The sequence below is a fragment of the Ursus americanus genome, chromosome 6 (assembly GCF_024610735.1).
Source record: "Ursus americanus isolate L20-20 chromosome 6, mUrsAme1.1.p, whole genome shotgun sequence".
NCBI lineage: Eukaryota > Metazoa > Chordata > Mammalia > Carnivora > Ursidae > Ursus > Ursus americanus.
In genome coordinates, this window is record NC_142132.1 from 24,554,569 (window position 1) to 24,568,876 (window position 14,308).

A 14,308-nucleotide genomic window follows, 5' to 3' on the forward strand; every position below is an offset into this window, starting at 1 on the left:
CCGGCCTGGCTCTCGGCCCGTCCGCACCCGCCGCCCCGGGACCCTGACCGTCGCCGCTAAGCAGAGCTGTGTCCCCAGCCTCTGTCACCTCAAGCTCCCTGGCTGGGCAGGTGGCAGTCTTGGGGGTGGACGGGAGGGAGGAGCGTCCAGTCAGTGTCAAACACGCGTATCTTGGAGGCCTCCAGGCAGCTAGCCCGTTTCCTTCGCAGGTGAGCCGGGCATGAGAGGCTTGCCTGGTGCTGTGGGTGAGCCCGGAGCTAAAGGAGCAGTAGGTGAGTGTCTCAAAGGAGCAGGTGCGCTGGGTCTGCCCCCCTGCCAGTCCTTCGGAAGCCGTCGTGTTCCAGGCCCGCCCTTGTGCTCCAGAGCTGGTGTCAGCCAGATCCAGCGTGTCAGCCTTCGCTGACGCTCAGCGCGGTGCTTGTCACCGGGACGTGGAAGCTGGCCACGGACCCGCCAAGGGCTGAGCACGTAGCACCAAGTCGCAAAGGGTCTAAGCCCCACCAGGGGGGGTGTGGTGTGTTCACGTCCTTGTTCGTTGAACAGCGCGGGGAAGCTCTGAACGTACACAGGACGCCGTGTGGGGCAAGTCCGGTGCTTTACCTCCCACAAGGGGAGATACAGCTCGTATAGGGTGACAGGTGCCCTGAAAGGTACAGAGTGCTCTGAGGACACAGCGGAGAGAGATTCCTTCCAACTAGAGGGGTGAAGGAGGGGGCGTTCCATATGGCCTTAGTGAGGAAGATTTCATCGTGGTCAGTTTGGAAAATTCCATGTGGAGACAACATGAGTGAAGAAAGACAAAGGTGGGGGTGGGGAGAAAGAGACATGGTCTCAGGAGGACGCCCCTTCGGACAGAGTTTCTTGTAATGCCCAGAGCAGAGGAGAGGAGAACTTGGAGGACCTCGACTCCCAGGACCTCGAGCGAAGGAAGCAGACACGTACTAAGTGTCTGGTGGGCACAGAGTCACACACTAGGCCCTGGGGAGGCAGTGGGGGGTTGCCGACCTGTTAATCCTCTGCAGGAAAATACACAATTCCTGGTTGAGGGGAAGAGGCCAGCGAGAAAGTGGCATCCAGAGGGGGGGGTCCCAAAGACAGGGCTTCTTCCATGGTTGGCGGCTGGGGGAGGGGCCACACGGGCTCCCACCTGGGAGACAGCCTGCCGAGGGGCTGCAGGGCGTTTGAGGGAGGCAGGCCCAGAAGTTGCTCCTGGGGTAACTGTTGAGCTGTGGTTGTTTTCCTAGGACCCGCTGGCCCCGATGGACACCAAGGTCCAAGAGGTGGGTCACTGCCCTGCTCTCCTCACACTCGCTGCTGGGCCTGCCCTGCCCATGTCCCAGCAGGCAGTGCCCAGTCCCCTGAATCACAACACCGGCAGGGCATGCATCACATGGACCCTGCAAGGCCCAGGTCTTACTCCCCTTCCCCTTTCCACCTGCCAGCAAGTTACTTAGTAAAACCCCAAGAAACCAGAGGCTCAGATGTGCTGGCTGTTCAGCTTTCCTAAAAGGAAAACCTTTCTATGTTGGTCATGCTCTCTCTAGGGGAACAAGGTCTGATGGGGATGCCGGGAACCCGCGGCCCGCAAGGGCCTTCTGGAGACCCAGGAAAGCCAGGTAACAGAGCGGAAAGAGGGAGCCACCGCCGAGAGTGTGTGTGGGTGTGCATGTGCCTGTGTGGACACGCCAGTGCGTGTGCCTTATCCCGTTTTCCTCCGGCGTCTCCGCCGGCACAGCGGCTGACTTGGGCCGTGCACAGTGACCGTGGGTCCCGACCCCTCTGAGTCACCAACTCTGGCGATTTGGAGGAGAGAGATTGACAATGAACAGATTAACAGAAAATAAGGAGTTCTAGAAAGGAGCAAGGAACCTCAAAAACCGCAGAGTTCAAGGCCATTTCTATATACCTTGCTCCTCTGAATGCTTCCCCTCTGGCCTTCTCCCCTCTGGCCATCCCTGGACCCCCACCAAATACCCCTCAGTCTGAGAAGAGAGACCATTGTTAGGGTTTCCACTCAAGGCCCAACAGGAACAAGAGCCACAGGTCACAGGAGGTCAGACCACAGCAAGCCAAGAGAGCTGCAAGGGCAGGGTGGCATTCATCAAGGGGCCTGCTCAGAGCCGGGGCTGGGGGGGGGGGGGAGCGCTCAGATAGGGAGCACCAAGGGAGGGAGTCTTGGGAGGCAGCATTGGGGATCCATGGTGTATGGGCATGCTGGGTTCCTGGCTCTTAGATGCCGAAGGGTGTGACCCCCAAGCAGGCTAAGAACCATCGCCTGACGGAGCAGTGATCATGTCACTGCAAAGTCCAAAGAACTCTTTGTCCGGTGTTGGGAAGACCCTGGAGTCTGTCCTCCCTCGGCCAAGGGTGTGGCTCCTTAGCCCTTCACACCTCTCTCTCTCTCTCTGTCTCTATCATGTTCTTTCCCATAGGTCTAACAGGACCCCAAGGACCTCAGGGTGAGTCATCCAGTCCCTCCCAACTCCAAATGACACCTGCCCGGCTTCCTGCTTCCAGCTTTTTCTCCAGTCACCTTAGAGTTTCCTGCCCTCCCTGCCCTACCCGCCCCGCCCCCACACAAACTGGTTCAGGTTCTTTCACTGCGAGTCTTAAGAAACACTGAAACACCTTAGGAAGGAAAAATACACACAGAACAATCTAGAAAGCTAGCATGGAGAACCGAAGTTAAATCATGTGCTGGTTCTGCCTGCCTGGTCCGGGGTGCAGGAGCCCCAAGAAGAAGCTCCAAGCACAGGGGTTGCACTGGCCCCACAGAAGCCTCCTCTCCCACTGGCGGGGCAGGAAGGGGGGCTCCCCTCTGGCAAGGGCCCAGTCTCCCTGGGCCAGGCTCAGAGGCAGAGTCTGTCCTCCATTTGCACTGGGGTTTACCCATTTGGATTTGAGAAGTTGTCACCGCGCCCGGCCCCAACTTCTAAGGGAAATTAGATAAAGATGTGAAATGAAAGCAAGCAGCAGGTCTCCCCCCAGAAGCTGAGTGCACGGGGCCTACTTCAGATGCTCCCTGGTAGAGCTCAGCAGACAAAGACAAGGCGGGCAGAAGCAGCCCAGCCCCTACCTACTCCCCTCTGCTGCTGGGGAGCGTGGGGACCGTGGCTGCTCTGCAGGCTATGGGGGGGCTCATAACCCAGACCAACTGGGATCCCCCAAAGCCGTGTCCATGGGCCTCTGCCTCCCTCAAGCCCAGCGGTTGCCCCACTTCCCCGAGAGGGAGAAGGGCTGAGAGCAAGTGCTCCCCGAGGGGCCCCCGGGGCTAAAGCAGAAGGCAAAGCCAGGTGGCTCTGTGGAAGTCACTGGGCCCTGGGGGCTGCTCCCGGGACGAGCTCTGGAATTGCTCGCCCTTCATCAGCTCACGCAGTGACTTGTTTTAATCTCATCAGGACTTCCTGGTAGCCCCGGCCGCCCAGGAGTCAAAGGTAAGTGACTTTCCAATTCAGATATTCTTCCTTTCTACTAGCCATCTTTGCTGGAGGGGGGAGAGGGGCAGGAGGGAGCCCCTGTCTGGCCGGAGTGTGGATCAACAGTGGCACCTAGTGGTTTCAGCAGAGGGCAGTGAAGCAGGGGAGCCAGGGATTTGCTGATCCACTGAGCCCTGAATCCGCGAGCCCCGCCCCGCCCCCACACCTCCTGCCCCCTGTGGTCCTGAGCCTTGCCTGGTACCAGATGTCTCCAGGCATGGGTGGAGGAGGATCTCGACGGGTGCTGCCTCTCAGAGCGTTTCCACCTCCTGGCTTGCCTCTAAAACGTCCCTGTTCAGGCTTGGGCTTGGTCCCCCACAGCATGACCCTTCCCTGGGACAGGGCCTCCCCATTCACGCAGGCTTCCGTGTGCCCACACACCCCACGAGCTTTTCTAGCGGGGGCTCTGACGCAGGTGGGGAGGAGCACCTCGATGGCCGTCAGAGGCCAAAGTGTGAGTTCCCAGAGGGGGAAGTTCCCTGCAAGGGTCCGACCAGGGCCAGTGTGGTACCCCTACATGCAGGGGACATGCTCATCCTGCTCCGCTTCTCCGCCACTGTCCGGTCCTGCAACCCTAGATACCAACCCCGAGCCAGGCCAGGGGGCAACAGTGCTCAGGGACAGTCTTTCTCCTGTCCCTGTGACTCCGCGTTCCCGAACACTGACATTGCGTGGATCTGTGCTGTCGTGAGCAGTCACTATCATCTTGGGGAGACCCTCGGAATGAAATGACTACTTTCCAGAAACTGTTCCCAATGACTAGTTGAGCCAGGGAGTTCTTTTGGAACAAATAAATGTAATTCCAAAACAATAACAAGTGAGCTCCTACATCCCAGGCAGACAGGCCTTGGGGGCTCTAGATCTCTTCATGGATTGATGGCACCTTTAGGAAGAGACTCCTAGGTTTGGGGATCCCTGAGGATACCAGACACGCTGTCCTTCTAGGGCCTGTGACTTCCTGTCCAAGAGGGATTTCAGTCCCCCCCCACACTGTGCACCGGAGGTGGACGTTTCCGCTAACACTGGGGTGTGTCCCAACAGAGCAAACACCAGTGCTTTCTCCTTTTGACCCTGACCCCAGGGAATGGTGGATAGCACACAGAGGCTGCCCTCTCCTTTGCTGAAAGTCTCCCACCCACATTTGCATTTTCGACCCTCTCAGAGGCCGGAAGGAACTCTGTCAATCTCTGTGCAGCTCGGGCTCTCCCCCACTTCCCAGCCTGTCCCCCTTTCTACTATGCACAACCTCCACGACGGTCCCAGGAAATAGCAGCCTGGGGGCACTCTGGGGACCAGGCTCTACCTCCCAGGCTCTGCGCCTCTGTCCTTCGGCCTCTCGGGCTCTTCCATCTGAGGCAGAGCCTGAGAGGCCCAGCGTGGGAGTGGGGAGGACTCCCGGTCAGCGTCCTTCCAGCCTGGCGGAAAGGGAGATTCTCCCTCCTCCTCAGAGGAAGCCCCTCTGCAGAGTGCGGGCTGCCTCCAAGAGCCGAAGGGGGCCGGGAAGCCAGATGCGGCCGCGGGACCCCTGCGTGCTCCCCCGCGGTTCATTACAGTGCCTTTAGCCCCAGGGTCGAGGCGCAGAAGTGGCTCTCAAACTCCACGGGAAGCCTTGGGAATGATTTATGGAGCCGCTGACTGATCTGAGAATAACTGTTCCCGTTTCCTCCTCTCCCAGGTGAACCCGGAGCTCCAGGCAGGATCATGACCTCAGGTAGGCAGGCCCAGGAGGGGGTCGTCCTCTGTCTCTCTCGTGTCCTGGACATCTGCTCTGGCTCTGCCTGGGCACCCTCAGGCAGTGCCAGTCGGTGCTTCTGGCAGCAGGGGGGGCTCTCGGGGCAGAGGGCATGCGGGCAGGTGGCACCAGCCTGACCCACCCACAGCCTGGCCTGGGTCCCAGTGCCTCTGAGCGAGAAGAGTGAAGGTCCCTGTTCCCATGCTTTGTTTTCAGAGGGGTCATCGACGATCACTGTCCCGGGCCCCCCGGGGCCTCCTGGAGCCATGGGACCACCGGGCCCTCCAGGTGCCCCAGGTCAGTCATTTTCTTGCTTTACTCTGAGGTTGCATTTGAGGACAGCCGTGTTTGCTCAAATCCTGAACCCCAGGGAGGAACCCCAGGAAGAGTAAGGAGTCCCTTCCGGCCCAGCCTAGTGAGCGGCTGTCACACCCCAGCAGGTACCCCAGGCCCCTAAAGCCCCCGTGGAGGCTCAGGCAGGTGCATGACTCACCTGTGGTCACTCGGCCGAGCAGCAGCAGCAGAGGCAGAATTCGGCCCAGAACCTTCCACCCCTGGAACCTGTGTGTGACTTCAGTTTGTCACGTTTTGGAAAACAACTTGATAAAATGCATTAAGGGCAACAAAAATGCTAGGAATCCGTTCGGAGAAACCGTCTCCACATTGTCCAACCACAGCGAGATCGCTGCAAAGTCACAAAGGCGTCGAGCTGTTGAGAAGCGCACGATGCTGGAGCGTGTGTCCTCTGAGGCCGCGCCTGTATTTTTACAAGATGAGAAAAAAACATGCTGTAAGAAAAACGAAATGCTTACAGTTATAGGATTATAGGTGATACATTTTTCTATTTTTCCAAAGTACCTGTGATTTTGTTATATCTATTTTTTAAAGTATTTTTGTTTGTTTTGCTTTGTTTTTTAAATAATCGCTACACCTAACGTGGGGCTGGAACTCACGACCCCGAGATCAAGAGTCACATGCTCTTCCGACGGAGCCAGCCGGGCGCCCCATTTTTTTAATTTAAAAAATTTTACATGTAAATGAAACAGATGACTTCATACCGCCAACACAAGCGTGGATTCTTCTTCTGTCCCGCTGCTCCAGTGAGGGGAGGGTGCTGAGAAGTCCCTAACCACGGGGGGCAGAGCCTCGGGGTTCGGGAGAGGAACTCTCATGGGACGGACCACGGGGCTGGCCTCAAATTGCTTGTTGCTCTCAAGTAAGCAAGCTGACCTTTTTGGGCCACTGTTCCACGCCCTGGGAGGAAGCTCTGTGTGTCCCCGGACACCTGCCCTTTCTTCAGTTCTTTCTAGAACTGTGACCCTAGAGCTGTGGTAAAGCTTTTTCTTCCTGACTCCATCTCCAGGTCCTGTGGGTCCAGCTGGTCTCCCTGGACAGCAAGGTATGTCCGTCCTTTCAGAATGTAGGACTGTGGGCTCAGCGGGGAAGGCTTCCTTCCCAGGCTGGACTTGGGACCCCATCTTTAATGAGGTGACAGACCTGCATTTGGGGGAGGAGAGGGGGTGACCCGGTGCTTCACCAAGGGCCTCGCAGGGCCTCAACTGCAAGGGGAAACCCCTCTCCTTCCTGTGTTTCTGAGAAGGTAGTGGTCCTCCGGACAGGGAGCCAAGGTTCTGTGGCCCCCTGGTCAGGGTCAAGCTTGGCTATTGCATGGGTGCCACGCCTCTTATGACCAGACCCCGATCACTGTGCCACTGTCCAGTGATTTATTCAAACGCCAAAAGACCGGCTTAGGAAAAGTTGGTCCAGTTGCTCCTGGGCGTTTGGGGCTGCAAACGGGAATGTTGACAGCTGGCTCTCTGGCCGGGCCCACGTCCCTGCGCGGCTCCGGGCCCTCTGGAAGGAAAGCAGGGCAGGGTCGCTGCAGACGGTGCCCACCTGACCCCATGTCCTTCACACAGGCCCACGCGGGGAGCGAGGACTTGCTGGAGAATCATTCATGGGCAGCAGCAGCTCCATCTCTGAGGTCCTCTCCGCCCGTGAGTGCCCCTGTGTTCTCCGGGGCGAGGTGACGCCGGGCGGGAGTGGGACGGGTGGCGGTGCACTGGGGGCCCGTAGCGGCTGTGCCAGTGCGTCATCCTGGGCCCCACTGTGAGTGGGGATGTGAGAGGCGCTGAAAGGCAATGCTAGTCTCACAGCAACAGCAGGGCTTTTGTCGGCTCCGGGGGGTGAGTCACTGGGCTGGGGCAGCTGTCCGAGGTTCTTGGGATTCTAGGGGGGCTGGTGGGGCCTCTGAAGTGAGCCAGGCGCTAGAGAATGGCTGGCAGGAGTCCTGCATCCCCCACTCGGAGCAGTGAGCAGGGTCCATGGGTTCTCAGCCACAGGCCCGGCCTGGGAGGGTGAGTCCTGGGTTCTCCTGTTCCCAGAGTCCTTGAGGAGCCCATGCAGACATGCCACGGGGCCTTCCGCTTAGACACCTGAATAGCAAAACCCCAGCCAGCCCTGGTCCGACAGTCACTGTGTGCTAGACGTGTGTCCTGGGGCCTCCCTGGGTCTGCACAGTGCTCCTGTGACATAGGTCTTAATGCCTCTGGTTTAGAGAAGAGCCAACAGAGGCCGAAAGAGCAAGAACGTGCCCAAAGTCACCAGCTGGAAGGGGCAGAGCAGGGGTTGAACTTCGGCTGACACCAAAGCCAAGTACTTAGCTATCCGGGAGTTTGCCTGCAGCCCTGCCTGCCCTGCCTTGCCTCGTCTGTGAGCAAAGAGCACCCTTAGCAGAGGGGGTCTCAGAGGGCCCTGTGCCATGACCCCGAGCTGGCCTCTGGGGTGTGAGTGCAGCCCAGGGTGCCCGGCACTGATGATCATTTGAGGGCCAAGGCTGGCAGAGAACAGCCTTTGAGAGTTTCTGCTTAATTCTGTCTTTTTCCCTCCACAGAAGGTCTTGATTTACGAGGTCCCCCAGGCCCACCTGGACCACCTGGGCCTCCAGGTGAGCAATTCAGGGATCATTGGAAGGTGGGAATTGTGGGAGACAGGGCACATAGTGAGGAAGCCGAGCTCCTGATCACAGGGCAGGTCAGCTCCCCGAGTTCAGCTTGGCCTCTTGCTCTCTTCTGCGGGACCTCCCATTCCAGGCCCGCCAGGGCCCCGAGGCCCAGCAGGTGAGAGCTGAGCTCCCCGGTGAGAGACACAAGACCATGGCACCCAGAGCCCAGGCCTGGCTTTTCGGAAAGAGCGGCCCTGCCACTTCTCCCGGGCAGAGGGGTCCTGGCCCATATCTTGGGTTTACACAGTCTTGGTGGTTCTTTTATCTAGGAGAAGGCCTGCCAGGCCCACCAGGCCCACCGGGATCTTTCCTGACCAACTCAGGTAAAGTTACAGAGTCAAGTCCCACCTGTTCTCCACCTCAGCCCTAGCTGCAGAACATGCTGTGGTCACAGGCATGTGGTCTTCCTGACCTGCTCACCATGCTTCCTCCTTCGGACCTTCCAGCACAGTGTGTTTGCATAAACTCCACAGAATGGGAGTTCTGCAGGTAGAACAGGAAACCATAGCAGCCCAGCCACCTGGATAGCCCCTTCTCACTTAGTCAGGGGGAGGGAATCTGTTCTGAGCTTGGGGAGCTCCTGGGCTGACTGGTTTGTAACTGGGGACCTGGTTTCTGTCTTGGGGAAGCCCGGGTCTGATAGGTGGCCAGGACACACATATGAAAGGGGATAAATGTTGACAGTACAACACAGAAACATATAGAAATAACTTTAAGCAAACATTAGCCCAGAACTTGTCCCTCATGGAAAATCCACCCACCCATCTATTTATCCATCCTTCCATTTGCTGGTTTTCTCTCTCATTTATATTTCTCTCCAGCCTTCCAGCTCTCCATCCATCCCTTTATCTGCCCATCTGGCAAGTGTGGATGGAGCATTGGCAGTGTGCCAGGCTTCGTGCCAGGTGCTGCTCTCAGAGGCCACAGTGCCCACACTCAAAACTTTCTCCTCTGCAGAGACCTTCTTCTCTGGCCCCCCTGGCCCCCCAGGCCCCAAGGGAGACCCAGGTGAGTAATGCCTGAGGACACAGAAGCCTGTGTGCCCCTGCTTGCTCAAGGGGCCAGGGAGGGTCTGGACGAGGCTGGAGGAACTGGGGCGTTTGTGTGTCCTCCTGCCCTATCCCATCGGGCTCGGCAGTCTGGAGCTGGGGCGGGGGGCACAGTGGCCAGAAGCTCCAGGAGGAGTCCCCACCTCTGCGCTGGCCTGCTGGGCTGAGAGGGGGAGGAACCGTGTGCCCCGTGTCTGCTGCAGCACGGGAGCCCCGTGCCTTCCCCTCCGGGCCCCGTGAAGCCTGGCACCTAGCAGGTCCGCATCTCACAACTGTCTGTCTGCTTCCCTCAGGCCCCCCAGGCCCCCGAGGACCCCAAGGTACAGTAGAGCTGGCATCAAACAAAATGGGGGTGGGGGAGGCAAAGCTGACCTTCCAGTGCCTTGAGTTTCCTGTGAATGCGTTTTGTCCGAACGAGCGGGGGTAGACCGGCGTGGGTGTCCGAATGGTTGGGAACGTGTGCGCGCATGCGCCATGGCAACTCTAGGGTGGGAGCCTTGGAGGGAAGGTGGGGTGAGGGCCGGGCCTAGGGGGGCGGGAGGAGGAGCACGCGCTGACTGACCCCTCTCGGGTGTGTCCCTCAGGCGAGCAAGGCCTCCCAGGGTTCTCAGCCTCAGGTAAGTGCTGAGCCCCCGCCCCCACTGCCGGCTCTGGCCAGAGCCCCTCAGCCCTGGCTCACCCGCTGCGCGCTGTTGGCTTCCAGGTTCCAGTTCTCTCGGACTCAACCTGCAGGGACCACCTGGCCCCCAGGGACCCAAAGGGGACAAAGGTCAGTGAGGGGAGCAGCCAAGAAGGCAGTGAGGCCTGAGGGCAAGAATGACTCCCAGAGTCTGAATAGAAGGCAGCAGTGCTTGGGCTAAAGGCTCAGGAGGAAGGAGAGGCTGGAGGGAGAGCGGGATGGGGATGTGAGGACACCTTCTGCCTGAATGGAGCTCGTGGCAGCAGTGCAGAAACAGAGACATGGGACCACTGTTGAGTCACATGCGGGTAAACATGGCTGGGCTTAATCAGGGAAGGGTTCCTGGAGGAGGTGATGCCAACAGAGCTTCTCATTTTGGATTCCAGGTGATCCTGGAGTCCCAGGGACTCCTGGCATTCGTGGTGGTCTTTCTCAAGGTAAGAACCAAAGGTGACCAAAGTTGTTCTCCCCTAATTCAAGCAAAGACACAGATTCGTTCATCCCCCCGCCCACCCACCCACAATTCAGTGTTGATCAGGTCGCTTCTCCACGTGTTAGGCCTCGGTGCTGCCTTTACGATGGTTCTAAGTTGGTGGGGGTGGGAGGGAAGGACCCTGCACAGTAAAGGTGGGTAATGATGCGAAATGATGAACAGGACAGACCTGGGAGCCGGGGGCGTGCAGAGGTGAGGGAGCCTCTGGGGTGATGAGCAGGTTGCTGAAGGGAGGGTCTTGCCTGGCCAAACTCAACTCTGAGCCCCGTTCAGACAGTGGCTGCTACAGGCATTCCCTTCCTTTGTTTTTGGAGGGACCCTCCTCTTTGCCACCATCATCTTTCTCCCACTAAGAAAGACCTCGGGCTGTGGAAGCAGTGTCTGGGCCCTTCTTTGACCCTCGGGTGAGCTTTTCCTAGTAGACTCAGAAGGCTTTCCTTCCTGCAGGGGGATCATCATCGAGCACCATGTTCATGCCGGGCCCCCCAGGCCCCCCAGGCCCCCCAGGCCCTCCAGGCTCCATCAGCAGCTCTGGCCGTGAGATCCAGCAGTACATCTCTGAGTACATGCAGAGTGAGTACCGGGGTCTGAGTGCATGTGTGTGTGCGTGTGTGTGTGCGTACGCGTCTGTGTGTCTGCTCTGGCTGGGGCATCTCCAGTGCTTTCTGGAGCTCAACTATTTCAGGAAGCCTCCAGTCTCCTCCTCCTTATGCAAATAAACATGACCGATCCCATTGCCTGTACCAGTGCGGGGCGGTGGGGGAGGCTCTGGGAGTGGGTGGGAGCCGGAGGCGGCGAGCAGGGCCGGAGGGGTGTGCTTGCGTGTGCATGTGTGTGTGCATATGTGCGTGCATGCGCGTGCATGTGGCAGGGGACAGCAGTGCATAGGCCAGGCTAGATCAGAAATCCACTCCTGGAGCCAGGACTGCATGTCCATGTGCTCCCCTAACACGCACCTTCTCACAGGTTGGTCCTCACCCACCCACACACACACTTGCACGCACGCGCGTGCCTGCACAAAGCCACACACTTTCACACAAGTTACGCCCTACCTCATCCCTGTACTCCCCATGCATGTGAGAGTGTGATTTCCAAGAATGTGGGCACAGAGCTTTGTCAAATGGGTGGCTGACTAGAGCCTTGTTGGTCCTCAGTCTTCAAGTAGCACCTGACCCCGCACAGGCCTTGGCCTCAGTTTCTCTGTAACCAGGAGTCTAGGCTCCATGCTGGCCCTGTCTTGGGCCATGTATGTGGTGGGGAAGGCATCTTGTCAAGTGCTTCAGGTCATCGCTGTGGGGAGGACATGCCCTCTTGGGGACAGGCTTGACTTTGCTTTCTTTGTTGGCAGGCGACAGCATTCGGTCCTATCTCTCTGGAGTTCAGGGTCCCCCTGGACCACCCGGTCCCCCAGGGCCTGTCACCACCATCGCGGGGGAGACTTTCGACTACTCAGAGCTGGCAAGCCGCGTCGGGAGCTACTTACAGAGTAAGCCTCTCCCCAGCCCTGTACTGACCGCTTCCTCCCACGGTCACTTCGTTCCAGAGCACCCTCACTCACTTTGCCCTTCTGGATGTGGAGCTCAGTTCTGAATTCATGGCTCTCCGGCCCCTGGGATCTGGCTTGAAGAAGGGGTTGCTCAGACTAAGAGTGGAGGCCGTACTGCAGAGCTGTGCTCAGTGAGCTTTCTTGCGACTGACAGATGTGTGCTAAGGGTGTGAAAGGGAACGAGATTGGCGGGATCCGGCAGGAGTTAGGCTAAAGCACACTCTGGAAAACCAACTGCATTTCTTACCAAACACATAAAAACAAAACCACCTTTGATTTTTTTTTCCCACACATTCACAATAGCCTCCTGACACCCCCGTCCGTTCATTTCCGCAAACAGAACGGCTGGCTGGCAGGTTCTGGTGGGCCTGCAGCAGGCGGGGTGTTGCTTCCGTCCTGCCAAGCAGGTAACACAAGCTTTCCTTCCCAACAGCCTCGGGGTACAGCATCAGCTCCTCCATCTCTTCTGAGGACATCGTGGCTGTGCTGAAGCGTGAGTGCCTGTGGTGGGCTGGAGGGTGGGCTCCAGAGGCACGGCCTCCCATCTGAGCCCCGTGGGGGCTGCAGTGAGGAGGCGCCCCTCCTCACTCCCAGCCACTTGAGTCTGTACTCACTGGAAAGGCGGCAGATCTCCCCGTCCCCAGTGCCAGGTGACCAGGCAGGCGCCTTGTCGGGTACCTGGAAGCTTGCTCATTCCCTCTGGGGGCTGAGAACCCAGAACTGGGGCCAGCCCGTGGGGGCAGGCCTAGCTATGGCCGCGTGGTGGTGCGGGAGGCCTGGGGCCTGGGTGGGCCCACGCCAGCGCATGCCTTCCTCGCAGGGGATGACGTGAGACAGTACCTGCGTCAGTATGTGATTGGAGATTGGTCCCTCCAGTCTTTGGACTACGCGGAGCTGAGCAGTCGCATTCTCAGCTACATGTCCAGTGAGTGTCTGCCCTCCTGGCCTGCCCGCTGCAGGCAGGTGGTCAGCAGGGCCCCGGAGGAGGGGGTGGGGGCTGAACTTGCCTGCACTGGCCGCTGCTCCCCTGCCATGTGGCACCCAGCCCAGAGGGAGCGAGCTGTGTTCAGAGCCATTCACACCTGCGGCCCCAGAGCAGGCCGCCGAGCCTGGCCAGGGAAGCCAGTGGTGTCTGGGGCACTGGCCTGTAGCGAGTGCACACACAGCTTGCATACACATAGGCAATGTGAATCTCTCACAACTTGGGGTTTTGTTCCACAGGCTCTGGAATCAGCATTGGGCTTCCTGGCCCCCCGGGACCCCCTGGCTTGCCAGGAACATCCTACGAGGAGCTCCTCTCCTTGCTTCAGGGTAAGGCTGGTCGGGGGACATCCGTCCACGTGGCTTGGGGTGGAAGGCAGAGGCCCTTGGCCCAGACCCCCCACTGACTCCGTGCTCTTCTCTCGTGTCTCAGGGTCTGAATACAGAGGCATCATTGGGCCCCCAGGTCCGCCTGGGCCCCCAGGGATCCCTGGCAACGTGTGGTCCAGCATCAGCGTGGAGGACCTCTCTTCCTACCTGCACAGTAAGGCACAGGGAGGAGGGCAGCCATGGAGAGTTACACTATTGGACCAGTCACCTAGTCCTTCTGAGGCACATACAGGGCTGGGCCCTGGAGAGCAACACCCTTGCTTTAGCGGTGCTTTCAGCTATGACAGGGGGACTGTGCTCCCAAGTGCAGCCCTTAGAGAAGTCACAAACAGTGTGTGAGCGTTTGGCAGGAGAGTTGAGGGGGGATGGTATCTGGGCTGAGTGAGGCTCCGAACTGGCAGTGGGAGTGCAGGTCTGAGCGGTGGCTCTCTGGTGATGCCAGGAGCTGGGCCCCCAGTATTCCCTCCTCTCCTTCTTTCCAAGAGGAGCTGCACCCCTGAACACAGGCTGGGAACTCAGTCTTCCGAGCGGGGCCATCCCTGACCTTTCTTTCTCTGGCCTCCCACTCAGCTGCAGGCGTGTCCTCTATCCCCGGCCCTCCGGGCCCTCCTGGTCCTCCAGGCCCTCGAGGGCCTCCGGGTATCTCGGGAGCTCTAGCAACCTATGCAGCCGAAAACAGCGACAGCTTCCGGAGTGAACTGATCAGCTACCTCACAAGTAGGTGCCCCCTTCCCAGACCTTGCTCCTCCCTGCAAGAGGGCAGCTGGTGCTTGAAGGAACCGGGGAGGCCAAATGCATGAGCCCCACTAGCGGGGAGAGCCCAGGTTCTTCCTCCTCCTGTGCAAGTGCCTTGAGGTTTGCATCCTGCTTTGGGGCCATGAGACCCTGGGAGAGGCCTCTTAACTCCCTTTCTCTGTCCCCAGACCTGAGCCCCAACTAACGCATCCTCCTTCCTGCA

At 59.0% G+C, this 14,308-nt stretch overlaps 1 protein-coding gene across 1 annotated transcript in view; it reads left to right on the forward strand.

Moving 5' to 3' along the window:
* Positions 1-14,308, forward strand: part of COL17A1 (collagen type XVII alpha 1 chain) — a 49,829-nt gene that overhangs the window by 32,787 nt on the left and 2,734 nt on the right. The window contains exons 29-51 of the mRNA XM_087862731.1: positions 210-272; positions 1,245-1,280; positions 1,545-1,616; positions 2,433-2,459; positions 3,399-3,434; positions 5,152-5,187; positions 5,425-5,505; positions 6,572-6,607; positions 7,128-7,205; positions 8,102-8,155; positions 8,482-8,535; positions 9,170-9,220; positions 9,555-9,581; positions 9,846-9,878; positions 9,965-10,030; positions 10,327-10,377; positions 10,881-11,006; positions 11,782-11,919; positions 12,413-12,472; positions 12,800-12,904; positions 13,201-13,290; positions 13,394-13,504; positions 13,921-14,067. Coding sequence (XP_087718857.1) covers positions 210-272; positions 1,245-1,280; positions 1,545-1,616; positions 2,433-2,459; positions 3,399-3,434; positions 5,152-5,187; positions 5,425-5,505; positions 6,572-6,607; positions 7,128-7,205; positions 8,102-8,155; positions 8,482-8,535; positions 9,170-9,220; positions 9,555-9,581; positions 9,846-9,878; positions 9,965-10,030; positions 10,327-10,377; positions 10,881-11,006; positions 11,782-11,919; positions 12,413-12,472; positions 12,800-12,904; positions 13,201-13,290; positions 13,394-13,504; positions 13,921-14,067 — 1,578 coding nt within the window. The remainder of the gene's footprint in view (positions 1-209; positions 273-1,244; positions 1,281-1,544; positions 1,617-2,432; positions 2,460-3,398; positions 3,435-5,151; positions 5,188-5,424; positions 5,506-6,571; positions 6,608-7,127; positions 7,206-8,101; positions 8,156-8,481; positions 8,536-9,169; positions 9,221-9,554; positions 9,582-9,845; positions 9,879-9,964; positions 10,031-10,326; positions 10,378-10,880; positions 11,007-11,781; positions 11,920-12,412; positions 12,473-12,799; positions 12,905-13,200; positions 13,291-13,393; positions 13,505-13,920; positions 14,068-14,308) is intronic.